Source organism: Fonsecaea multimorphosa (genome assembly GCF_000836435.1).
Source record: "Fonsecaea multimorphosa CBS 102226 unplaced genomic scaffold supercont1.5, whole genome shotgun sequence".
Lineage (NCBI taxonomy): Eukaryota > Fungi > Ascomycota > Eurotiomycetes > Chaetothyriales > Herpotrichiellaceae > Fonsecaea > Fonsecaea multimorphosa.
Window position 1 is genome coordinate 973,163 of NW_015971639.1, and position 25,935 is coordinate 999,097.

General features: G+C 52.8%; 8 protein-coding genes across 8 annotated transcripts; 5 read left to right on the top strand and 3 right to left on the bottom strand.

Moving 5' to 3' along the window:
- Window positions 1–289: 289 nt before the first annotated feature.
- On the top strand, window positions 290–1,975 carry Z520_03567 (uncharacterized protein; the record flags this gene model as incomplete). The annotated part of the gene is made up of 3 exons (XM_016774077.1): window positions 290–558; window positions 615–1,139; window positions 1,192–1,975. 3 exons carry the CDS (start codon window positions 290–292, stop codon window positions 1,973–1,975), a joined length of 1,578 nt encoding a protein of 525 aa, XP_016635023.1.
- An 852-nt stretch (window positions 1,976–2,827) lies between these two features.
- On the top strand, window positions 2,828–3,292 carry Z520_03568 (uncharacterized protein; the record flags this gene model as incomplete). Its single annotated transcript, XM_016774078.1, has 1 exon — window positions 2,828–3,292. The coding sequence occupies one exon, from the start codon at window positions 2,828–2,830 to the stop codon at window positions 3,290–3,292; it is 465 nt and encodes a 154-aa protein (XP_016635024.1).
- A 1,421-nt stretch (window positions 3,293–4,713) lies between these two features.
- On the top strand, window positions 4,714–6,412 carry Z520_03569 (uncharacterized protein; the record flags this gene model as incomplete). The annotated part of the gene is made up of 2 exons (XM_016774079.1): window positions 4,714–4,953; window positions 5,009–6,412. The coding sequence occupies 2 exons, from the start codon at window positions 4,714–4,716 to the stop codon at window positions 6,410–6,412; spliced, it is 1,644 nt and encodes a 547-aa protein (XP_016635025.1).
- Window positions 6,413–7,507: 1,095 nt separating this feature from the next.
- On the top strand, window positions 7,508–8,716 carry Z520_03570 (uncharacterized protein; the record flags this gene model as incomplete). Its single annotated transcript, XM_016774080.1, has 1 exon — window positions 7,508–8,716. One exon carries the CDS (start codon window positions 7,508–7,510, stop codon window positions 8,714–8,716), a length of 1,209 nt encoding a protein of 402 aa, XP_016635026.1.
- Window positions 8,717–9,391: 675 nt separating this feature from the next.
- On the bottom strand, window positions 9,392–11,095 carry Z520_03571 (uncharacterized protein; the record flags this gene model as incomplete). Its single annotated transcript, XM_016774081.1, has 3 exons — window positions 9,392–9,487; window positions 9,654–10,754; window positions 10,814–11,095. 3 exons carry the CDS (start codon window positions 11,093–11,095, stop codon window positions 9,392–9,394), a joined length of 1,479 nt encoding a protein of 492 aa, XP_016635027.1.
- A 3,587-nt stretch (window positions 11,096–14,682) lies between these two features.
- Z520_03572 (uncharacterized protein) lies at window positions 14,683–17,388 on the bottom strand (the record flags this gene model as incomplete). Its single annotated transcript, XM_016774082.1, has 1 exon — window positions 14,683–17,388. The coding sequence occupies one exon, from the start codon at window positions 17,386–17,388 to the stop codon at window positions 14,683–14,685; it is 2,706 nt and encodes a 901-aa protein (XP_016635028.1).
- Window positions 17,389–22,103: 4,715 nt separating this feature from the next.
- Z520_03573 (uncharacterized protein) lies at window positions 22,104–23,063 on the bottom strand (the record flags this gene model as incomplete). Its single annotated transcript, XM_016774083.1, has 2 exons — window positions 22,104–22,479; window positions 22,579–23,063. The coding sequence occupies 2 exons, from the start codon at window positions 23,061–23,063 to the stop codon at window positions 22,104–22,106; spliced, it is 861 nt and encodes a 286-aa protein (XP_016635029.1).
- A 728-nt stretch (window positions 23,064–23,791) lies between these two features.
- Z520_03574 (uncharacterized protein) lies at window positions 23,792–25,789 on the top strand (the record flags this gene model as incomplete). The annotated part of the gene is made up of 2 exons (XM_016774084.1): window positions 23,792–24,198; window positions 24,271–25,789. The coding sequence occupies 2 exons, from the start codon at window positions 23,792–23,794 to the stop codon at window positions 25,787–25,789; spliced, it is 1,926 nt and encodes a 641-aa protein (XP_016635030.1).
- Window positions 25,790–25,935: the final 146 nt, after the last annotated feature.

Here is a 25,935-nt window from a genome sequence, read left to right on the forward strand (position 1 = left end):
GGCAGCTGCCAAACATGGCAAACTATGCAAACATACCAAGAGCAAGACCCCAGGCACCCACAGATGCTGTCATCGCACCACGGAATGTTACTCCTAAACCCCCCCAAGAGATAAGGCTGTGAGGTAACGGGATTATCAAGCATACTCCTGGTGCGCGCCCTTCAGCAGGGTATCCCCAAGAGATGGAGTCTCGTGGTAAACATCTAAAATACTGTTACACGACCTTGAAGCCACGTTATTGCCATCTGTATTCACAACCATCTTCAGAAGAGAATAGCTTGCCGAAACAATGTCCCAATCCACCGTGATCGAACTCACTCCCCCGGCTTCGGCCCTGCTTACACCACCGTCACCAATAGTCCAGGATGATGGCATTTCCTCTGAAAGAAATCCTGAAACCATGCTGGAGCAGCCTACACTCCGGAAGAGCTCTACTGCGGTGATATTTGTGTCGGTGACTGGCGTTACGGGTATCAGCAGTCTCCTCGCTGGCCTGATAACTGTCATTCTGCCAACATTAGCAAAAGACCTGCATATTCCTCCTTCTGTCCTTCTTTGGTATCCTCCAGTCTGCCAAGTCCCCTGCACAGTCAAAGACTAACTGAACATCCAAGGCCTTCGTCAATCTATGCTTTAACGTGCGGTTGCTCACTGATTCTTTCAGGAGCTGTGGCCGACGTGGTAGGCAACCGCTTCATGTATCTGCTAGGATGCCTACTTCAATGCGCATTCACATTGGCATGCGGGCTGGCACAGAGCAATTTGCAGCTGCTCTTCTTTCGCGCTCTTGCCGGCGTCGCAATTGCCTTCTGTCTGCCCTCCGCAGTGAGTCTCATCACGTCGTATTTCCCTCACGGGCAGCGTCGCAATTTTGCGTTTGCAATGATGGGCGCTGGTCAGCCTGTAGGCTTTTCAATCGGCCTTGTCGTGGGTGGCATCTTGACCGATGGCCCTGGATGGCGGGCGGGTTTCTATATCGCAGCCGCCATTAATGCTGTCCTTTTTGTTCTGGCCGTCACTGGTCTGCCAAAACCGGCACAGCCAACGCAGATGTCAGTCAAGAGACTGGCAACGGAGATTGACTGGCCGGGAGCTTTGATTCTCAGCACTACGCTGGGTCTCTTCTCGTACGTGTTTGCGTGAGTATTCGTGAACAGTCCTATGTTGAAGTACCCAGTTAATCAACAGTAGTGTCTTGACCGGCAATGTTTCAAGCATCAAATCACCTGCAAACATTGCATGTTTGTCGACGGCCGCGGCTCTGATCCCAGCATTCATCTTTTGGGTTGGCCGACAGGAGAAGCTCAACCGTCCAGCAATCATCCCGAACTCGCTGTGGCGCAATAGGATCTTCACGAGCGTCTGCATCGACGTCTTTCTGGCATGGGGGGCATTCAATGCAACCGAAACCCTTCTTACCTTCTTTTTCCAGGATATTCAGCACCTCAGCGCCACTCAGACCTCTCTGCGTTTCTTACCAGCTCCGGCTTCTGGTATTGCCACGAATATTCTTATGGGGCTGGCGGTGCACAGAATTCGCGCAGACTGGGCCGTCATCGCAACTATGGCCATCTCCTGTGTCTCGCCCCTTCTAGTGGCCATCATGAGAGTCCGCGCACCTTATTGGGAGTACGTTTTCCCAGCTATAACGTTAAATGCCATAGGACCAGACGTCCTCTTTACTGTTTCCAACTTGGTCATTACTGCCGCATTCCCAGAGAAGACCCAGGCATTGGCAGGAGGAGTCTTCAACACCGTGGCACAAATCGGCAAGAGTGTCGGCCTTGCACTATCCGCCGTGATCGCAGAAAGCATCACAATGCAGTCAGACTATCCAGATAAACATGCACCAAAGGCACTAATGGAAGGATACAGAGCAGCCTTTTGGTTCTGCCTAGCTGTGACATCAAGCACCCTTGTAGTGAGTCTCTGGGGTTTGAGAAACATTGGAAAAATCGGGCTGAAGCGAGACTGAAACTCCTCTGAGTTCAAGTCTAGCACTGGCTCAGTTCTTGGATGTTTTATATGCACCTATATACACACCTATGTACGCACACTTGTATTCCAAAAGGCTCATGGTATCCAAGTTTAAGGCTATTTAAACCCTTGAGTTGCACATCAACCGTTCCAACACATGGTCTACCCAGGCTTCACATACAGTCTGACGGATATACCAACACTCCCGAGCGGAGATACTGTGTGCATTGTACAGCGAACCGCATCTCATTCTGCTGTTGATACGAAGACGGCTAGTATCGTCCGAAGACGCTTTTCTTTTGGCCCGGACCAGCGCGGCTTCGGATCCGTCTGGCAATCGGCAGGCTTTGGCTGGACTTTGTGTCACACGCTGGACCGAAGATACTGCACGTGGGTTCCTTGCGGACCAGCATTGGCATGTCTCTTTGCATCGATTAGTTCTTATCTTGTTTCATTGTCGACATCACCTTGCAGGCGGCCGCCCGTCCCTGGGAAGTGGCCGGTCATCCTACGCGAATCGATGGGAGATCCCCTATTTCTGGGACCACACCCTGCCTACGGCCTTCGCTAGGCGGGGTCGAGGGGTTGGAGATCCGGATAATTGGCAGCAAGAGACATGGAGAGATCGAGAATGAAGTGGCGAAGGTCGAACATACATAAACCCAAGTGACTCGCCAGACGCTACCTATGGTGTGACCACAGCGCCGTCATCGACTTCTTCACCCCTCTCATCGCCCAAGGCGCCCTCCTCTTACATCCTCGAAAAACAAAGTTGATTTCCATACGATCTTCTCCCAAAGCTTATCGATTGAAAAGGCTTTTCCATAATTAATTCTTACGATTTCCCGTCATGTCGATCAAGGAGCCGAGGTCAGCCTTTGACCGCAACCCTCAGTTCCCATCGTCGCGACCTGCGAGCATCTTCTCGGCGCAATCTATTGACACACTTGTCACTGATCAGAGCTATCGAGGTTTCCCGTCCGAGCAAGCATACCTTGATGCCCTCAAAGAATGGGCACAATCAAAAATGTATTATGAGACTGGAGAACAATTAGAAGGCTTCTACGGCACCAAAACTCTGGATGACATTCTGGAAAAGCATGGGGCTGTCAGGGGTGTGAAGAAGAGTTCTAGAAACCAGAGAAGGGCAACTGTGGCTCCTCAACTTCCCACCCTCGCGGAGCATAGCGGCAGTGCCTCATCCCTTTCAAGACATAATTCCGCTGTTGCAAGTGCAGATGTAACGAATGCGCCGGCGGAAGGCAAAGGCAGCAAACTGAAAAGAGTCTTCGCACGGCGCAAAACAGTTGTGTGATGCAGCTCAGAGGCAACAGCGCCTACAACACGTTATGTATTTTACAGGCATCTGCCCATTCGGAGGTCGAGCAGATATCACTCATTAAAACAGGGAAGGACAGAACGAGCATACGCAAGGCACTTCTCTATGGGGCAACCTTTGGAAGTTATATCTATTCCATCACATACTGCTGCGTTTCACGCCCCTTCCGTCCCAATGCTAGCTTTCGGCTTTGGCTGGACTTTGCGAGGATATTGCGTTATCTTTCAGAAAGTCTCATCCGGCTTCAGGCGGGAGGTATTCTCGGAGCCACGTACCGATAGCAAATCTGGGTTTGCTGTTGTCTGTCAGGTGTCCTTTGACATTCCCCATCACCACAATCATTAGAACTTCTTTCGGTTTCTTCAGAGTGCCGTATCCCTTGCGGCGGTGTCCTGAAACGTGCTAGCATTCCCATCCGTCTCAGTGACGATGACCTTTATTCCTAGAGAAACTAGCTCTCTACTGCTGTTGGCCGGCCTCTACTCGAACCAACGCACAACCGAACAAGGAAGAACTTGGGTTGGCAAGATCCAGCAGAGTTTCGATGCTTCAGGGGACATGATCTGGGGTTTGAGTTCGACCGACGATGTGCTGGCCCGAGCATCTAATGCTTTTGATCTGGCAAAGCCGACAGCTACTTGCGGGGGATTTCCACTTGACTAGGAACATCTCCGCTATCTATACCTCGTGCTCCAGCCTCAAACACGGGATCTCTCTTACCTTAATGTTGGGTGTAATAACGTTTGCCATCTCCTCGGCGTCCAAGCAAGAGTGTGTATTTCCATAGGAACGACCAGTGCAGCTAGATAAGGCTGACTCCCCGGCGCGATACTGCCTTTAAAGCAACAATCGCGGCATCGACATGGACTCCCACTTGCAGATCTTTCCCCTGGCCATCTCGAGTTGACCACTGCTCCAAGCGCGACGTGCCGTTGCCAGTCGAGCCAAGTCATTATCATCCATTATTCAGCATATACGAAGTGCCGATCCTACCTAGCATTATCCAACGGGCCCGGATAGGTCCGCGGGTCTTCACCACCGAAGACACCCCAACCACTTCAGCCACGTTCTTGGGGGTTTCAGGCAATGGCAACGCTACCGAGACCACCGCCCCATGTTGAAGGGATCTCCTCGCTGACTACGCCCATCCTTCGTGCATGAGGATTCTCAAGGATTCCCAGGTTTTGTCAGCGGATAGGTCAGGAGATGAACGGGTCAAGAAAGCTCCCCTAAACTCAGTCCCGCCAGTTGAATTTCCCTCGCTATCTTCGGCGAGTTCCTGGCTAGAAGAATAGCAAATAATAGGGCCTGCGCACTACCTCCAATACTCCACACTTCCTACTTTCTGAGTAAAGCCTTTCGAACGACTTTTGAGTCCATACGATGAAATTTCCACCATGGCCGAGACGTCCACACCCAAATCCGGCCAGCTGACCGATCTGCTATGGGTCAATCATGATGCGCTGAATATGAAAGCGCAGCCCCACCGGCAACGCGTCTTTAGCCACATTCAACAACGGTACCGACCATGGCAGAGACGCGACTCCGCCTTGAAGCTAAGAAAGAGCGTTCAATTACCAGCATCGGGCTCACGAGAGCAGTCTTCTGAGAGCGAGGAAGACCGCTCAGAGTCGACGGTGAGGACAGATGCGTGACGCGCGCACAGGTGACCATGCTGATATCGTCCCACAGAGCACTTCCCCGGCCTCGTCATGTACTTCTTACAGTTTGGACTCTCTGGCAAGCTCGGACAAGAGTCCTGGGCTTGTTGCGTATAATGTGAAGTTTTTTCAAGGAAATTCTGACCCATTCAACGCTTATCCTGTGTCAATTTCTCCAAGAATCAACGTCATTTTGAGATTCTACCGGGACATCGTCATCCCATCACAATACCATACCGGCTTGGATGGTTGGAGAACGCTAGACGCCGCTGTGGAAGACTGGAGAGATGTCGTCCGTTCGCTGCATGAGAAGGGTGGCGCGCTGGGATTTTTGGGACGATGGGCACAGGTTGCGTCCAATGTCACCAACAATTCCGAGCTCGCCACGCAAAGTCTGCGTTTCCGATCTCAAAGTACCTCGATGCTACTGAAGAAATTGCAAACGGGTTCTGGGCTCGTTTCTAAGTCATCTTACTGGCACGTCATAACACTGTATATGGCCGAGGCACAAGCTGGAAATGCTGACGGAGCATGGCTCCATGCAAAAATGCTGTCTCGGGCATTGAAATACGAAAGTCAACATGGGCAAGTAGACATCACATCTCTACGATCCTTCATGTACAACGAAGCTTGCGCCTGCTGTATGTTCCTGCGCAAGCCTGTTCTGGACTATGACGGCTGGGTCCCGGAGGTGTTCAAGATACCTTGGGCAGAAGGTAGGAAGGGTCTACCAGCCATGCAGCTATCGTTCGCTACATCTCTAGACCCGGCCATCGAGGATGAGTTTCTCATGGACATGTTCATGCAGCAGCGTGAAAGCCTTGCGGTGTGGAGACACGGTTCAGAAAGAGGGGATGGACTGCCTCCTGCTGTGTTTACGTGGTGGTGTTCCAGCCATCTGGTCAAGCAAATGAGACTCTTGAAGTACGCACTGGACCGCCTCGATGAGGCAAAAGAAGGAAAAGGCCCCCAGTCACATCTGCACAAGAAGAACGCCTACCTGGCTTTGACGGCGGTCTACTGGACGCGGCTCATTGCTGGAGATGAGACCCTCCTCGGAAAGGAGATCTATCAAACGAAGAAGCCTTTGCGAACTCTGACGCGCCAGCTTCTTGAAAAAGAGCAGTTGGTTGTTGAATTTACCGGATCGATGAAATACGCAAACGCACGGTTGTGGGCTCTTTACGTCGGCGCGCAAGCAGAACATGACCACCTGGGCATTCAGCAAATCGATGAGAACTGGTTCAGTGCCCAACTCTCCCTCCTGGCTGCGCAGATGAATTTGACCTCTTGGGAAGCTGTTCGCTCGATTCTTGACGGCTTCTTGGATTGCGATGTCGTCGAACCCCATGGTTCCCAGTTTGTGCCTGCGCTGCTGTCACGTCCTTCTTCAACCACGCAAGGTGACAGTCGACGATATTCCAAGACACCTTGACCAGGAGGAGCAGTGAATGGATTTTACCACAACCATGGTTGCTGGCATTGCACAGCGCACAACAGGAAGCGCCGGTGAACCAAGACCGGAGATCGACCTGATGAGCCAGATGGCGGCAAGAGCCCGACCCCATAGCCAGATGGGTTCGGGTCATCTGGCGCGGCATCAAGGCAGACCATGTCGATATGGCCGAATATACCACTTACAGCCGGGTCGGTTCAGCAATCAAGGCTAGAACGGAGGCCATCGCAACATCCCAGACATCGGTGTAACGGATTAAATCTGCAAACGATGAATTAGGTGGACATCGCGTCTGCTGGCATGCGACACAGTTATAGACGGGAATGTCAGGAACATACCATTGTCACTGTGGCGAGTAGCTACACCTCTCTGAAGCGTTTCTCTGATTTCAACAAGTTCAACAGGTCAAGCGCTATTGACAGACGTTCATCCGGCTTAAAATGAGGTACATCGACCAGGCACCAAGGGCTCAATAATGATGAGATGGCGACAACCTTCACCCTTGAGAACGCAGTTTAGTCCATCTTCTCCCCTGGCTTCTCACCGGCGGTATACATCAATTCAGGGGAAGAAATCCGCACCATTGCCTTTTTCACTGTTAAGGACCCGCATCAAGCCACGGAGATAAAACAGCAGAATTCTCCCAATCAGGCAATTCACAGACATATCTCCAGCAGCATGCGTTGGATCGGGCTCGGTCGGGAGCAATAATGGTGAGTTTTCCCTACCGCGAAATGACCCGGCCATTGATTTTCTGTGCAGTGTGTCTTAGTCATGGTCCTCGTCGCTCATCCTATACTGAATCCAATTCACCTTCTACAATTGCTTATTGTTCGCAACACTGCCAATGGCCACTATGGCTTCTTGGACGATTCGGCAAGGGCTTCAATCGCGAACTCAACATACCGGAATGACACATCCCCCCATGACACCTGAAGGGGGGAAAGGCCTAGATTCCTGTTGTCTGGAAGGGGCCATATATAACGAAAGACCAACAGCCTGGAAAGAGATGAAAGAAAAGCATAACCTTCTCTCATCTGCGGCTGTACATACCTTTGGATCCATACATTCACGATGACTTCCACCAATGAGAACCAAGCACTGCTCTATGCGCCTAAACCGGCACCCGTGCTGAATCTCCCGCCTGGCGCAGCGGCAAAAGTCCAAATCATTGACACCACCTCGCGCCTGGACGTGCCCACACAAATCTTCATGGGTCCCAAGATCTTTGGTCACGAGATCCTCAAGGTACCGTCATTCTCATTCCTCGTCGAGCAAGTCTCCTCGGGGCGCAAGGTACTGTTCGACCTCGGGTGCCGGAAGGACTGGCAAAGCCTGCCTCCCCTAATTTTGGGGCTCGTCACCCAACCGGGCTGGAAGATCGAGGTCGAGAAAGACTCGGTCGCCCAGATCTTGCAGGACGACGGGGTGGATGTCGCGAGCGGCGCCATCGAGGCCATCATCTGGAGCCACTGGCACTACGACCACACGGGGGATCCGAGCACTTTCCCGGCAAGCACCTCGTTGATCGTCGGACCGGGCGTCAAGGAGGTATTCCTGCCGCCATACCCGGAGAACGCACAATCGCCGCTCCTCGATACGGACTTTGCGGGTCGCGAGCTGAAAGTCGTCGACTTCGAGAACTGGGGAATTGTCCAGATAGGCCGCTTCCGCGCCATCGACTACTTCAACGACGGGTCCTTCTACATCCTCGACGCGCCAGGCCACGCCGTGGGACACCTATGCGCGCTTGCACGCGTGACGTCGACGCAGGACGGCGACGTCGAAGGAGACACGTTTGTGTTGATGGGCGCCGACGCCGCTCACCACGGCGCCGAACTGCGACCGACGCAGTATCTCCCCTTACCCAAGACCGTCAGTCCGTCACCCTACGTAAGCAAATATCCCGGCGTCTGCCCCGGCCAGCTCTTCGAGGCGATCCACCCGCGCCACAAGGCCGTCGAGCCTTTCTACCACATCCTCCACGAGGGCTGCGGCGTGGCGCATCACGACCCCGCGCAAGCGCAGGATATTGTGGGCGTGGTGCAGGAATTCGACGCCGCGGATAATGTCTTTGTCGTCATCGCCCACGACGCTAGCCTGTTGCATGAGAGTGTTGGTATTGAGTGGTTCCCACGCGGGAGTTTGAGGGACTGGAAAACAAAGGACTGTAAGCGCAAGGCGAGGTGGCGGTTCTTGGAGGACTTGGTCCCAGCTGTCGAGCATGCCGCTGACATCGACACCGCTACTGCTTCTGCTGCCACTGCCACTGCCACTAACTAGGAAAGTGGAGACTGAAGACGACGAGATTATTTCAACGAGAAAGAGTGGGACCGAAGCGCCCGGACACCCGGGTCACGAAAAACTTGTACTATACCATTATGACTGGAGCTACGTCTACGTAGCGAGCTGTTTTGGAAACGAATCTCATCTCATCTCATCCGAATCTCATCCCATACTAGATCTCACGGGCTCAATTCAATCTCCAGTCCTCGTTAATGGTGCTATATCATGCCATTGAAGCGGAATCTCTGCAGAGTATGATCATCACTCAAAGCAGAGCCATTCGCGACTTTTCGTGAAGAAGGGCGTCTATACCGAGTACTGCGTCCGACAGAAGCTTTGGGTACCCGTTCAATCCCCGTTACAGAGGGTTCGTTGGCTGAATGCTTGATTATTCCTACGGTCCTACCTCCAGGCACCGGGTAGCCTATATATTATCATATAACTACCAAGTACATGTGTGGGATGACAAGCATTATCTGACTCGCAGTTACCACCAGCAGGAAATACATCCAAGCAAAGCCACGTCCCCCGCCGGCTGGCCGAACCGTTCGCCGTATTATGGTATTGCATCCAAGGGATAGGGGAGAGGCCGTTGAGGTTTGTTCTGGGGGTTTCAGTTTTAGAATATAATGCCTTTTTTCAAACTCGGGGTCTACGTGTCGATTCAATCAGTCAATTCCTGTCTCGACAGATGACAGAGAACGGTTTCGGGAAGTTAGTCCACTTGTCTCGTGGCTCGAAATGGTAGGTTGGGTCCTCAAGGGAGAGCTAGTTCACATGGTCAGCAGGGCAACACAAGGCGGACTCTCATTGGGGATGTATGTTTTGTCTGTGTGCAGATGCAAGAAGAGAAAGCAGGAGAGAGAATGTGGTATGATGGAGGGAGTGAGCACGGGAGTAAGGGACGATGCCAGCCAGGGCGTTGGATACTCACATCGAACTCGAGCAGGATCCTGGGAATCACCATCTTCATCTCCAGCTCTGCAATGTGTTTGCCCAAGCAGACGCGCTTGCCAGCTCCGAATCCGAGCACGGACCTCTCCATCAAGACTCGGCGTTGAGGGTCGGGGTCAAGCCAGCGATCGGGCCTGAATTCGTCGGCGTCCTTACCAAAGACAGTGCGATCGAAATGCACGTTCGAAACCGATACGCCCACCGTCGTGCCGCCCGGGAGGAACTTCCCAGCGATGACGGCACCTCCGGGAGGCACCTCTCTCTCCAGCAGCGGTCGGACGAATGGTCGCATCCGCATGGTCTCCTTGATGACTGCACCGAGATATTCCAGCCTGTCTGTCTCCACGAATCGTGGTTGTGGTGTGGAGAGGCGGCCTGCGTGACGCGCCTCGTCTATCTCCGAGCGCAGCTTCTTCATTGCCTCGGGATACTTGAGGAGGTAGTAGATGATGGCGGTCATGGTGAAGGCCGAGGTGTCGAACCCAGCGGCGATGGTGCTCGAGATCATCCTCAGGATGGTTTCGTCTGAAATGCTGTCTTTGTGCCGACTGCGTCCATCCAGGTACTTGGCCATGAGATCAGGCTTGTCACTCAAACCCTCTGACGCTTTGTCCCTTCGCTTGTTGAACTCTTCGATCGCCATGGCCGTCCACGCCTGAGGTTTCCCCTGCTCGCTGTACCATGCCCAAGAGAGCGGAGACTTGAAAAGGAGGCTCTCAAGGGCAGGCATGCTTTGCCACCGGGCCCAATGTATTAGCCGTCTATGGGCCGAGACTGGCGCCACTGATCTCCCAGTTGTCAGGTAATCTGTGTCTCTACTGAAAGCCACCTTCAGAAGAAAGTCGATTTGGAATTGCTGCATAACATCGAGGAGTGGTATCTTTCGGGTCTTGCGAATGGCCTGAACGAGTGTCTCGATAGCATGGTCGACATCGGGCTCATAATCCAGTAGGTTTTTGGTTGCGAATGCGCCTCCAACTGCCCGCTTGAGAGCTGACACTTCGTTCTCGTCCATGATGTCGATAACGGTACCGAGGACTTTGCGGTTCACAAGAGCCCTCAAAGTTGCATAAGACTGGGCCTTGATATCACAGATGACCGTCAGTCGTCTGCAGGCGGTCGGATGGAGATGTTGCCTACCTTTTTGAATTCCCCGTGCATCGTATGAATCACAGGAATCGCGGCAGGGTCGGCGACGCTCACGGTATTTGGACCAATTCGCACCAAGGGCCCATACTTGTCGTGGAGTTCTTTGAGTGGCTGTGTGAATCCTCCATATTCAGTGACAAAGAACCTCCAGAGGCTCGTAAAGGATGCAAGTAACGGGCCTGGGATGGAAGACAGACGGCGGTATCTGGAGAAAGCCGTCGCCAACAGGAGGACGGCAACGGACCAGAGCGAGAAAGATAGCGAAAAAAGCATATTCGAAGTGTATTGAAACACGAAGCTGTTGACCACCAACCTTGTAGATGAAGAAAGAGTCTCTCTTTTGAGGGAGTCATTTACGCACGTACCTTTCATCATAAATAGCAGAATTCACTCGCAGAGGTCTCATGTAATGGTCAGACCCGTCTTCCGGGACAGGAGGGTCCGAAGACGAACGTTTGAGTCGACATCCACTCTCACAGTTTTCCATGATTTCCATGGAGCCTTACATAAGATGTCAGGGGCTGGTTGCCTGGTCCATTTTCAGGCTGGACATCCCAGATTGGGCCACCATCGACCTGCGAGGAGACTGAGCGTCCATTTCAGGTACACCAGAAAATGTTGCAAGTCCATGACCCTACGTCGTGCGATGGGATGCGCTTATAAGAATCAGTAGCGAGGAGGAGGAAGCACGTCGCCGCATCGGTGTCGCCTGCTAGTCTAGTGGCTCATATGCTGGCGTCCGGATATAGTGACATTTTTCTCTACCTGCCATGATTGGATCGTGAGCAAAGCACCTGAGCAGTTTCCCCACGTCTTATACTGCCCAACAGACTTCCTGACTAAGCTCTTCGAAGGGGTGGACCTCGTCAGTGTTCGTGCTGTGATCTATGCAGGAGCACGGGATTGATCGTACATAGGTTGACTCAGGTCGTACACTAGCTCGTCAGATGCAGTCCTCGGTGAACCAATCACCATTATGGTCTGGGGTTAGTAGGGCTTATACGTGGCTGGGGACGTGGAGTAGGATTATGTATTCGAATGCAATTAAAAAGAGGCCTACCGGTGGATTTCCCGGTGAGCCTTATGACCGCACCGCGATTTAATCGTTTTCCAATCCCCAACTCGGAGACCAACAACTGAGTCCTTCGCAGAACTCCGAGCGACAGCTTCTGAATATCCAGCAATAGTCTACTAGTAAGACTACTATGCTTAGTCTCTGCCGCGCAATTCCGCATTATTGCAGTTCCTTCGATCTTGGCATAGGAATATACACATACAGATGTCTCTACATCCTGCCAGTTGCATTCGAATGAGCTTCGGGATGGGACCACTGTCGTTCGGACTCACGCCACCGCTGGCCCAAGCATGCGACCTTGAAGGATGGGGACGCGAGCACCGTTCTCATAGAGCGAGGGCAGGTGCTTGAAGACCTTCGGAGTGTCACCGGCGTAGGACACTGCTAGATGTGCGAATACTTGTGCTTGAGACCGTGGCTGGGTCAGCGGAAGATGGAGGGTCCGGCGCTGGATGTTGAAAATGAAAGTCGATGTCGCCATGCGCGAGAAGGAGGCGGCAGTGCAAGGCAGTCATCAACTTATCATCGCGTAAGTGCAAGGCATCGAGTGGAAACCAGGTAAGTACTGGTGGGGCTGGAGCAGGTACGAGTTTGCTCTGTCTTGGTCCTCGACAGACCTATAACATGTAATGCACCTGCGGTAGGCATGAAGCAGGTAGTGTCGTATGAATTTCCATTTTCTGCAAGACAAGCGAGATCCCAGTGGTGGAGAGAAACCCTATGCTATTCCTCCAACAAACCGTTGTATCCCTATGACTGCTCATGTACCTAGGTATGCAACCTGGTGTTTTCCATTTTATCCATCCGGTGTTATACACATCGCAAGCAAAAATCTCGTCTCTGTTCTCCTCGGCATTATGACTGCCTCCAGTAAGCCCTACTCACTTGCCCTCCTTCGCCTTCTTCTGCTCCAGCGTCTTGACCGGACTGTCTCTGGGATCCCGAGTCTCATTCGATGGGTTCCCTTGCCTTCTCGCCTCCGTCATCTTCGTGTTTTCGGACGCCGAGGGCTTGCGGCTGTGGAAAAGGTAATAGAAGGGCGCGAGACCCAATATGCTTCCGGCAGCGATTCTGCATTCCGGGGGCCAATGTGTCAATACTTGTCCCAACTCAAATACCCCGCGTGTAGATGTATATACTTGTGATAAAATGTGATTCAGGCTGGGGACCGTTTCTTACATGGGTATTCTGCTGTTATAGGCGCCTGGCGCGGCATCGGGACGTGTGGACGCATAGGCTCTTCCGGACTGCCTGGAGCCCGTCTGTAGGGGCTGGAAGGGCCTCAGGGCAGGCTTGATGGCCTGAGTTGCACGAGTTCGAGATAACATAGTGATCGAGGTGTAGATTGGAATTGTGACCAAAAATATTCACAGTGGTGGTGACTCCCTCTCAAGATCAACAGCGATGACGATGCACCAAGTTCGCAGGTCCGCATAAATTTGAGGACTTTGTATTTCACAGCTGCTTTTACATTTCGCTCTGCATCTCTTATTTTCTCATTTCTTACCATTGCCACAAATCATCAGTCCTGCGTCATGAAGGAAAATGCTCTGTTCGTTGCGAACGTCATGTCTTTTGGTCGTTTACATCATGACATGGAAGACCTTTCCTGGCGACGAGAGAGGAGATGATGGAGTCGGTGGGCGCACAAATCTTCCGAAAGGCTCGCGCCCAGGTAGGCTTTCTAATCGCCGATCGGCGGTGACGGTGCGGCGCCAGGTCCCAACGAGTAGTGGCCTCGCTAGGGCCCCCGGATCGACAGCAAAGAGGCGTTCGAGGCTCCAGAAGGCCCTGGCGTGGACGGAGAACTGCCCGCCTACAAGGAACTAGTCAGCTACAGTAGCTAGCGAGCTAGGTACGAAATTCTCTGGGCAGGCACTGTAGACACCTGCGTATCTAGCGAGGTTGACTCTGTACCTAGGTATCTAGGTACCTTAGGTAGGTAGTTTGCTAGGTGTTGTAACGTGCCTAGGTACCTGCTACTCGTCAGGGACTTGCTCGAGACTCTTGCACAGTCAAGCAAACTCGCTAACTTCGCAGGCTAAACATCAGGGCTGTCCTGCGGAGAAAATACCCCTGAGTACTCGACTCATACTGCCCCTGAACGCGCATCGGAGGTAGCGACGAGTACTAGGCAAATACGGAGTACGAGGAACTTGTACTATTATCTCTTCCTTGCTCAAGCGCGAATTTCAGAGCACGAGGCCAGGGTCTTTTGCCGGGCCTACACTACAATACGAGGTATTCGTGCTTCAAATTTCGCCATCCTTTTAGTTCGTCAAAGGAGATGTACGAGGTATGTCCAAGCTAATAGCCAGCCAGCCAGCCAGCCAGCTCCAACCAGTTGTTGGTTGCTTGCTGAATCAGACTTGGGCAGTCCGTCAGCTCTCGAGGAAAAAGGGGGGTGGGGAGGACAAAGAGGGTACCTAGCTGCCACCAAGGCTGCCTCATGCTCACACTTGCGAACAGCACCGATCAGCACTCCAGCGAAAGGAGTAGGAATACTTGCGCTTCAGGAAGAGGCGCAGGCCTCCCTGTCTGTACTCCATACCCTTGACTCCTCTGGGGAAACTAGGTACAATCTTCCCTCAACGGCAATCTTCGCCTATGGATGATTGCATGTGTCACCGCCACGCGCAAAGAGCCTCCCATTATTACAAAGGAAATTGCTACCGAGTATAATCGTACACCGCCTCAACAGAGCGCGCAAAACAGACTACCTCCCGAATGTCGTCCAGTGAGTCCGAGAGCCCCTCACCCTCATCCATACAGCCATCACATCGCCCTATGGGCTTCCTCCACCCAGCAAAATTGTTACAGCCTCATCCCAGCCTCGCCCGTTCACAATATCCATTACTGTCCTCCCGGATTCGTCTTTCGCTTCCAGGTCGACGCCACCACCCCTCTCGACGAGAAGCTTCAAAATCTTAGCGTCTCCATTTTCCACCGCTTGGAGCACTGCGTTCCACCCTCGGTACATGAGATTGATGTCGGCTCCCCGGGCGAGCAACATCTCCATAATCTCGGTGTCGTTGTTGCGATATCTCCGGATAGCCTTGATGATGGGTAGATGCTCGCCGGGGGCGTTGACATCGGCACCGGCTTCGTCGAGCAGGAAGCGAACAATCTCTTTTCTGTCCTCCCGAATTGCGGTCGTCAGAGGGGAGAAAACTCCGCCGTTCTTGTCCTCGACGTTGACACCGGCTTTCAGCAACAACTTGATACTCTCGAGCTGGTTTGCAACCACGGCCATCTCCAACACACCTTTAAATGCTCTTGGGTTGGAGACAGAAGGGAGGAGCTTGCGGAGAATCTCAGGCCTTTTCACCGCCATGCAAATGGGCCAATCCTGACCTCTGATCCCGGGGTCTGCACCATTGGCTAGAAGTACATCGATAAAGTCAAGTCTCTCATCACGGATGGCCGTAGTCAGAGGCGTATAGCCCTCAGCGCTTCTGTCATTGGGGCTAACCTTCTGGTCTAGTAAGAACATGAGGGCGTCCTTATTGTTGTGCGCCACGGCTTTCTCGATGATGCCCTTGGGTTTGTGCAGGTTCGCCCCAGCAGCAACGAGTTGCGGAAGCAGATGTGTGCGGTCATGAGTCACGCACTTGAAGGCTGGGTATTCGGACGCCATCAGATTTGGATCGGCTCCATTGGCCAAGAGGAGCGAAACAAGTTCGCCCCGGTTGTCACGAATGGCAGAACAGAGAGGTGTGTAAGTTCCGTCCTTCTTAGCATTGGGATCGACACCGGCTTTGAGCAGGGTAGTTACCGACTCCAGGTTATTGATACTCGTTGCGAGCTCCAGGACTCCAGGACACTTTTTCAAATCTGCTCCTCGAGATAACAGCAGCTGGAGCGCTTTTGGCTGGTAGGTTGAAGGCCACAGAAGGTGCTTGGGCCCTGGTAAGTTGGGATTGGCTCCATGATCGAGGAGAAAGATCATTATATCAATTCTTCTCGCCTGGATTGCTGTGAAAAGCGGCGTCTCCCCCTCCCCATTTTTTCCGTTCACGTCGCTGCCGTAGTCGACCAGAAGCTCAACCAACTTCTTCGGATTGGTTTTATTTATAGCCTTGACGAGAAGGGTGTTGCCATCAGCGGTGTTGAGGTTGGTGTCTCCTCCGTATGTGAGATATAGCTGCAAGAACTCGAGCTTGTTCTCCATGACGGCCATTGCAAGGGGACACTCTCCATCGGGACCGGCGGGAAGATTGGGGTCAGCTCCATATTTCAGAAGCAACTTTGCCGCTTCCAGGAATGACAGTTCTGTCGCGGACAAAAGGGGGCTGAATTTGATCTTGTCAAGGCCATTGGGATCGGCTCCAAAGAGGAGCAACAGTCGGACTGTCTCGAAATCTTGATGAAGGACTGCTTCTCGGAGGAGATTAACCCCGTTCTCACCGTCAGGAGGAACGCCGCAGTCCAGCAGTTGCTCGATCATCTTGTGCTTCTTCTGCTGGACGGCATTCAGCAATGAAGATTTGAGAGCGGCCGAGTTTGCCCCAGACGTTTGCTTAGGTGTCCATCTTGGGACTGTGGCAGGATCGGCTTTCACGCGAGCATTCGCAGAAGAGTGCTTGTCCAGTCCGATGTCGTGTATCATGTCCTCGATCTGGGCAAAGGAATCCGCCGTTTTGATGGAGACATGATCTTCAACGACGACCTCGGTACGCGAACTCTCACTGCTCATCATTTGCTGTTCCCTCTCCCTGGAGGTGGAATTGATCGTGAGCTTGCTGGACCTGGTGCTGGGTGCTGGCCTGCTGAAACTTTGCCTCTGAGGGATCGCGGTCAAGGTATCTGGATCCTCGTCGAGCCGTGAGAGAAAGTTGGACTCTGACGTTTTCTCCCTCAATGGAATGGCTGGCAGTGGTGGCAGAAGCTCGGGTGCTTCTAGAAAAGGAGGACGAGGAGGAGGAGACTTAACAGTGGTCGACGGGCTGTGCCTGATGGTAGGGTTCATACGCTCGAGGACAGCTGCAAGACCCGTATACCCTATGCCGACGGAAGCATCTGCTTTTGCGTCGCCGAGATACCATCTGAACACCATTGCACTCATGCCCAGCGCATCTCGGCTCCTGGCGAGCGAGTCCTTCATCTTGTGAATGTCTGTGTCCGCGAACATCATATGCCATCCCTTCCTGAGCTTGCCCAAGCCACCCTTCTTCTCATACTCGAGGAATTTGACAAGCATTTGGTTCAAAACAATGAAGTCATCGTTTGCCTGACGAAACTTTTTGTCCAGTTCCTGTTGCATGTCGTTGGGAAACTGGCTGTGTCCCCGCGAAGCCTCAGATAGTCCTGCTTCGATGGAGCACAGGACCCGACAAATATCGAGGAAGTTCGTGGCCAACTCACGAAACCCATGCGGTGGTTCCTTGACGTTGCTGAGATACTCCAACATGCGCACCGACACGCTGTTTCCCAATGTGGTTGCTCGGCCACAGAGGTCCAACAGGGACTCTTTACCCTTCTTGGGCGCCATGTTGAAACGGCAAGAGAGTGATCGGGGGGGACAGGTATGCACCTGCTGGTTAGAAATAAAACACTCAACGAGGAAGAGCTGGAGGCGATCAAAGTTTAGGTAGGAAGGAGCGCATCTACGGGCTCAGGATGAGGTCCCACGCATTTATTTCCCATTTATTCCTTCTCTCGAAGCTCACGATGGACCAGAACATTCGACACGGGAAGCTCTCACCCACTTCTCATACGAACTACTGATGGCGGCGGCGGCGGTCTCCTGGTACCGCAGTTGCATGCATTTACCAAGCCAATACCATTGTTGGGATGTACCGCTGTACAACGTAGCACAGAACCTCCTGTCCCACTAGGCTCCTACACGAGTCCGGCAGATCCCTGGACTTGCGAGAATGCCTGCCCCCGACACAACACTTGAGGCAATTAGCCACAGCATCCCTCGTCTTCCGGCTCGGGCTCCATCTTTTGCTTTTTTTTTTTGACGGCCAGGGATATTTCCTGCTCAGAGCCCCCTGCGTTAGAAGCCTTATCTGGTTGGGCTTTCTTCAATCATCGACAAGGGATCTTCGATGGCCTCCAGACCAGGGACTAGCTTTGATCTGATTCGCAACTCAGTATTTAGCGACTGTCGGGGTAGCGAGACACAACAAAATGAACTAATTACTGTCAGAGTCTGGAGGGCCAGAAGTTATGCAGGTACGGTGCTGCAGAAGTCAACGTGGTTGGCAGGTCTGGGTCTGCAACTGGGGCCTGATGATTCCACAAGCCACACGGACATGATCACAAATTAGCCTGAGAGGGAAACGAGCTCGAGCCAACCCCTGACCGTTCCAGCCTTCTAACGACGAGACGGTGCTTTGAGTAGCAAGATAGGATTGGCAAGTACTCGTACCATTGCCAATTTTTGGCATTAATATCGCAGGGCGTATTTGGCAACCCGTATTTTACGTACAGCTCGCTCGGCAGCCAAAGCTACTACCCTCGACTAGACATCGATTGCGACTCTTCGATTTGCGGGTTTCAAGGGGGCTGCAGCAGCAGGCGAGACAAGCAGCTCGAGAAGAAGCCTGTCCAGCTGTCCACATGTCCTCATGGGCATCTGCAGCCGGTTACGAGATTCTTTGTTCGCTATGACTGATTGGGGCTGATGCCGCAGAAAGAGTCCACCTACCTATGCACGGCTCAGGCAACTCTCCGCAGTACGGACGACACTCAGACGAGGTGCTCAGCGCTCCATACGTGCCGCAAAGTTCACTGGTTACCCGTCGAGAGGCTAAGATCACCGACACGACTGCAGGAGTCTCGCTAGCCGAGCGGCGAGCCGGTAAGCATCAAGCACCGAGCATATACGGAACATGAATTCCAGGAGAATAGTTGACCAGCTCCCTCATGTGGAACACAGAACTCGACAACCCTGGGACGAAAACCTTGAGGGCGATGATCCACCGATCCGTTGTCAAACGTGCCTGAGCTAATAAAGTCAGTCAAGGCTATTCTTCACAGAGCACGGAGTCCCCCACTGATCCGGGGAGGAATATTCCCATCCCGTTCGCTGGTTTCCATGTTGCAAGGGTTCTCACAATCTTCAGTAAAGTTCAGTGGCGTTTTGGCCCGATCTCTGCGAGCCGTCCTCGTGTCAACTAACCCTTCTCCGGTCATCCAGCGGACGAATGCAAGGCAATGAAAACTAGCCAGCCTAGCCAGCCAGGGCGTCTGCGGCCGTTCAGAAACCTACGCAGTAGGCACGTACTCGGAAGGGAGTATTAGTGTCTGGGTGGCTTCCCGATGGAAAACTTGCAGGCCTTGCGTCTTCATTTCTTGTCTAAGGTCGAAATCGTGTGAGGAATTTTGCCAATGCTTGAGCGAAAATTCTTCATCAGAGGCGGCTCCCTTCTACGAGTATGGTGCAACATGGCTGGGCCAGACATTACTGCCGCTGTTCCACTTTCACTTTCAGCTATTCGCTTTTCCCAGGCCAGAAGATTAGTCCTTATCTAGGTATATCCATCCAAGACGGTTCCTGGCGAACTGATTCTTCTGCATCTACCAGTGAAGCCACGACCTGAGAACTCCCCATTCAGCTCGGAGACTTGGTCTATTCTGCTCTGCAAGCTGTCTATCAAGGTTTTTGAGCTGGAATTTACTTGGGGCACGGAACGGGGGATGTACGGGATTTGCTCCTTCACTGACGAGAAGCAGGAAAAGGGAATCGCATCTCCGGGCTGCGATCGACAACTTGGCCAAACTTGGTTGACCTAGCATTGCCCTTTTTGTGTCTCAATCTGCATATGCGAACATCGAGGGCAGGCCCGTCTTCTCTCGAACCATCCCTGGAGTACAGTTCGTCCTCCGCACACGATTGTTTCAAAGGAAAAAAAAGGCGCCAAATAAATCCACTTTGAGCCATCTGTGCGGGCCCTGATACTGCAGAAGTACGACAGATTCAGGACGGTTTGTGTCTAGAACCTCGAATTTAATGCTGGGGCTGCCCCTAACACTAGGACTATTATCAAATAACGACTTCACGCTGGGAGCTGGCTCCTTTTTCCCGCCTTCCCCGAGCCTTTTCAGAATGGTAGACCTTTTCAAGGAGCGAAATGTCAGTGTTACCAGCGAAAACATGCAGTTGAGTCAAACAACAAGCATGTACCTCGTACCTTGTACGAAGTGCACACTTGGTTAGAGGCGACCATCTATGTAGTTCTCATGCAGAGATGAAGGTTCAGCAGCGTGTCAATGGCTACCAGTGCTTATCCGGAAGACCTGTTGTGAAATGTGGGGAGGCAGCCGATATGATGATTCATTATGCATGTTCCTCTCCATAATGGGTCTCTGCACCTCAAGAGACTAAGCAGAGATAGCTCCATCCTCCACCCTGCCTTCGCAATAATCAGGGACCACTGCGGACTGGAATCAGCCCGCGCCAAGCACCTTCGAAGAACCCAGTCTTGCAGCTAATCCGTCAGTTCGTGGGCTCGATGGGTACCAAGGGGAAGCCGGCGCCTTCAACAATACCTAGTATTTCTTTCTCCGGCCCAAAACCTTGGAAATAATCTCCTTCCCAGTTTGATTTGCTTCAGGATTTCCCTCGCCACTTGGGTCGAACGACGACCCCGGATTGCTTCCAGAACTAGGGCTAGGATGCCTCCGTCTTCCATTCCGGCTCCAGGGACGCCCACTGCACGACCAACTGGCGCAGGACCTGCTGAATAAACTGCTTGCCCATGTCGAGGACGGAGACAGTGTTGCCGATGCACATACGCGCCCAAGCACCGCATTGAGGGTAATGGGATAAAAGTCAGCGAATCGGGCGGGCAGAGTGACTGGAAGGAGAATAGAATATGGGAGGAAATAGGAAGAAGAACAAATGAGCTAAAGGCGTTCTTCCCTCCTTCCCCTTGGATGCTAGCATCGCCAGCCAGCACCACCTTGCGGGACGATTCTGTGCTTCCTTGTCATTTCCTACAGGACGTGCCCTGACCTGGCTACGCTGGACATGCACCACAAGGCCGAGATGACCACTGCTGGCACGATCAAGACTACTCCATAGTCCGACCATCCATCCCTGAGCCATTTTCATGGACAAGACACCGATCCCTCCTAAGCGAACCCTGTCGTTATGAACTCGGCAAACAGCCTGGCTCCAGAGTTGACGGCCTCACGAAGCAAAAACCACAGCAAATGACCAGTTTCCACCGGACCGGGAGCTCAGTATGGCTGTGGGCAGGGTGCTGGGCACTGTCCTCAAGTTCCAAGCGAGACACACCGCAGCGATATTCGGTCTTCGCATGAGTGAGACACCAACACTTGAATACGAGCACCTGAACGTTTCTCTTGGGAGTACCAGGCCTTGCTCCAAGTTTGTGAAGACTATGTCACGGATGAATATGACAGACTGTATATTCAATCGGATCGATATCAATATGCATGAAACTTTTGGGGTGCTGGTGGGGTGAGAAATCTCAAGCTCCCACGGTCGGCCAGATATTGTCGCAGAGCCTGCTCTGTACTGGTGGAAGGTTCAGTTGGTACTACGCTTCCGCCGACTTAATCTCCCTGTCAGTGCTCCTTGGTCGTGATCGGGAGAGCTCATCGACTCTTTTGGGGCTCAGCATATTGTTTGGGCTGCATTATAGCACCCAGTCACCATTTTCCTGGAATGCAGGTCATACCCCTTCAAAGGCAACAGCTCCTTGATGTTTCTGGCAGAACATGTGGTGGCACAATTCTTGTAGGTCGCATTCCCTGAAGTCACAACAAGTTCCTTTCCGCGCCAAGGTCGCTCGGGGACTTACCCGGCAAAAGTCAACTTAACCTAGGTAGAGTTGGCCGGAAGCTGGTGAGCTGCCGAATGTAGTCGAGTCAGGCATTGCCGAGGACAGGCACTAGAGCAATTTGTAGTGGGAACTTCACGCCAAAGTCAATTACTTCGAGAGTGTTGTGGACAAAGGATTCCTGGTCAGCGCCTGTGGGACAGTTGGACTCCTGGGATACAGTGTAGCATCCGTACTGAGAAAACTCGTCCCAGCAGATTTAGAAGCATTAAATGCATTACTCATGGCCCTGGATCAACACTTTTATAGAGAAAGACGCGTCGCGTAATAACACGAGGGACGCGTCGCTGAGTAATGACGTCAGGCTGCAAATAAGAACTTCGAGGCTTCTTAATCTTCATCAAAGTCACCAGAACCATCCCTCATCACAGTCCTGCCCATCTTCCTATCATCGAATGCCTCGCTCCTTCAGCGCAGCCTCGAGCTTGTTCGTCATTATATACTCTGATCCCTCGTCTCCCCATTCAGGCTGCTTCCTATAATGGATCTTATCGACGCTGCATTCCGCTGCTTGACCCGTCAGAGAGTCGTCCTCAACAAATCCCATGACCGCTCGCACAATGGTCGACTTCGGTGTCACGAATTCAGGCGGAGCAACAGACATCAGCACCGGTGTCAATCCCGTGTCGACGAGTCCCGGGCAGATGCAGTTCACCGTGATGGGCTCGCCGAGGATCTTCAACCGCTTGGCCAGGGCGCGAGTCAAGCCCACAATTCCGTGTTTTGCTGCCGTGTACAGAGGGATGCTGTCTCCTGGATACAGTCTGCACAGGATCGGTAAGTGTTTGTATTGGACTAACATGAGGAAAATGGAAAGTCCAGAGGACATGGGGGGCTCGCAAATGCCACCATCGTCGACTTACCCACACATGGAAGACGTGAAGACTATCTTGCCCGCCTTAGAAGGGTTCTGCCGGAAGAAGTGCAGAGCCAAATAGGCACTGTAGACCATGGCATTGAGGCAAACATCGATCACCAGCTCATTCGGCTTCGCGGGCACGCCTGGCAGGTCTGGCAGAAACTCTGTGGCAGGCGCGAAAAAGTTCATTCTATCACCAATGCCCGCGTTCGCAAACACGAGATCCAGTCTGTGCCATTTGTCCCACGTCTGAGCAAAGGCCTTCGCCTGTGCGTTGTAGTCTGTTACGTCGGCCTTGACAAACGTGGTCCGACTTCGGTCAAAGTCGGCTTCCACGGATGATATCGATTTTTCGCTCAGGTCGACAATTGTCAAGTTCCAGCCTTTAGCAGCCAGCTCTTGGGCAACTGCCAACCCCATCCCGCTTGCACCGCCGGTGATATAGGCCACAGGCGCAGAAGCTCTCGCGGCGTCGCCGTTTGCAGCCATGTTGCTTATGTCTAGGAAGGTCGAAGGATCAGTAAATCTGTCAGGCCTGAGTCTTGCTCCTGCTGCTCTGCCTATTGGCTTATTTGTTCTTCTTATATGGCATATATGAGACAGCTTCGGGCCCGAAAGAATGGCATTGCAAGAACCACCAACGCGAGACCCCGCAGGCCCACGAGGCCTTGGATTTGATGCACGTCCTTTTCGGATCGAATCGACTGCCGAGGCAGGACGTTTTGGGTAACCAGCGCGAGGCCAAACAGCATCCAGGTTCGGTTATGGAACGACATCACAAGATTCAAGGTGTGCTCGTTTCGCAACGCATTCCTGATTTACACTTCACAGACCTCGGCAGGTGGATGAGCTCAGCGAACCGAAAGACAGATGCGGGGGATTCAGGGATAGCCGCCAATCCTCCGCGGTTTATTCTGCGCACCTACAATGCTGCCTCACGCTGACACCTTATAATAGTTCTGATTCTTCGGCTCAATGCGGTAATCCAGCTCGGCCCCGAGAGTCAACAAGCAAATCGCATATATCTCACTGAAGACCAACCCCTTCTGTCTAAGATTCTGTCATGCCAAAGAAATAATCTGACAATTTGTGGATAGACTGAAGACTTCCTTGCCAGTGTTGACAGCGACGGGCGCATCAGCAGCAGCAACCTTTTGTTTCCTCAACAATCAGATTGTATACGAAACCTGTTAGAAGGCAGCGGCCAATCATCAAAAATGGGTGAAGTCGAGGTTCTTGTACCCTCTGATCTCTTGGGCCCAAAGCCTCCGAAGACGACGCTTGAATCAGACATTTCATTGGCGTCCAAGCCCAAAGACCTGCCCTTCGACCCTGACGCGCTGAAGCGGAAGTATCTGGAGGAACGCGATAAAAGGTTAAAGTACGGCCAAGAGAAAGGCGGTATCAACCAATATCGACTTGTCGAGCACGATGGTCCTTTTGCGCACTACCTCAAGGATCCATGGGTAGAGCCCGGCTTCAACCGCGATCCAATCGACGAGCAAGTCGACGTCATTATTATCGGTGGTGGATATGGCGCTCAGCTCGTAGCTGTTCGGCTGATTGAGGCCGGTGTCACCAACTTACGGATCATTGAGAAAGCAGGTGATTTTGGGGGGACCTGGTAAGCATAATCCCCAGTATCATGCTTGGACGCAGTGGCCCGTGGCGGACGGTTTCTGACTCGCGTCGATAGGTATTGGAACCGCTATCCTGGCGCTCAATGCGATATTGAATCGTACATTTACATGCCCCTTCTCGAAGAGCTCAACTATATGCCCACCGAGAAGTATGCCAGGGCCAACGAACTTCTGAAGCACGCTGAAATGATCGGCCGTCGCTGGGGCTTGTATGACAAAGCACTTTTCCAGACGGAGACGCATAGTCTCGAATGGGATGAGAAGACGGCGTTATGGACTGCAAAGACCAATTGGGGCGATACCATCCGGTCGAAGTATGTCATACCAGCTGCGGGACCGCTACATCGACCAAAGCTGCCCGGCCTCTCGGGAATAGAGTCTTTCAAAGGCTACTCTTTTCACTCATCTAGGTGGGACTATAACTACACTGGCGGTGACACAACAGGTAACCTCCACAAGCTCTCGGACAAGCGTGTAGGCATTATCGGTACCGGCGCGACTGCTGTTCAAATCGTGCCTCACTTAGGAAAGTGGGCCAAAGAGGTCTATGTCTTCCAACGAACGCCGTCGTCAATTGACGTCCGCGGAAACCGACCTACCGATCCCGAGTGGGCTGCCTCGCTCAAGCCAGGCTGGCAAAAGGAGCGTATGGACAATTTCAACATTATCGTCAATGGCGGTATTGCGCCTGTCGACCTGGTCAAGGACGGCTGGACAGACATCTTACATAAACTACTCGCACGTTGGCAACCTACTGTGGGCAATGAGCCGGTGAACCCGGAAAAGGCTGCCGCGCAGCGCCAGATCGCAGATTATGAGAAAATGGAGACTGTCAGGGCACGCTGCGACGAAGTGGTCAAAGACCCGGTGACGGCCGCGGCTCTAAAGCCGTGGTACAACCAGCTGTGCAAGCGACCATGTTTCCACGATGAATACTTGGACACGTTCAACCGGCCCAATGTACACTTGATCGACACGGCAGGTAAGGGCGTCGACGCGATCACAGAAACGGGCGTCGTGGCCAACGGCCAACTGTACGAGCTGGACACGCTCATCTACGCGACAGGGTTCGAGCTCGCAACAGAATGGAGCCATCGATCCAATATGGAAGTGACGGGTCGTAATGGCAAGACTATCACAGAGTGCTGGAAGGACGGATCGCGCACGCTACACGGCTGGACAACGCGCGACTTCCCCAACTGCTTCTGGGTGCAGATCGTGCAGGCCGCGCTATCGCCCAACTTCCTACACGTTACGGGCGAGCAAGCTGAGCATCTGGCTTACGTGATCTCCGAGTGCCAGAAACGCGGCGTCCGCACAGTCGAGCCCACCGCCGAGGCCGAGGAGGACTGGATCAACACGATTCTCAAGATGGCTAAGCTGCGCGCCGAGTTCCTCTCCGGCTGCACACCCGGCTACTACAACAACGAGGGCACGCCGAATCCCTCGGCCGCCAAAAATGCCAGCTACGGCGGAGGCGCGCCCGCTTTTTTGAACTTGTTGAAGGAGTGGAGGGCGAAGGGGGACTTGGAGGGTCTGGATCTGACGTTTGAGAAGGAAGAGAGCGCATCGTGACGGTGGTGATTGACCGTGGTTGGGATGAGTCTATCAATATCATTTGCAGGAAAGACATGCAAGCTTCGTTCCACCACTGCGTTTGACTGGTTGATATATTGTATATTGTTCCGTGTTTCTTTCGTACACGTACTTTCCTCTCCCCA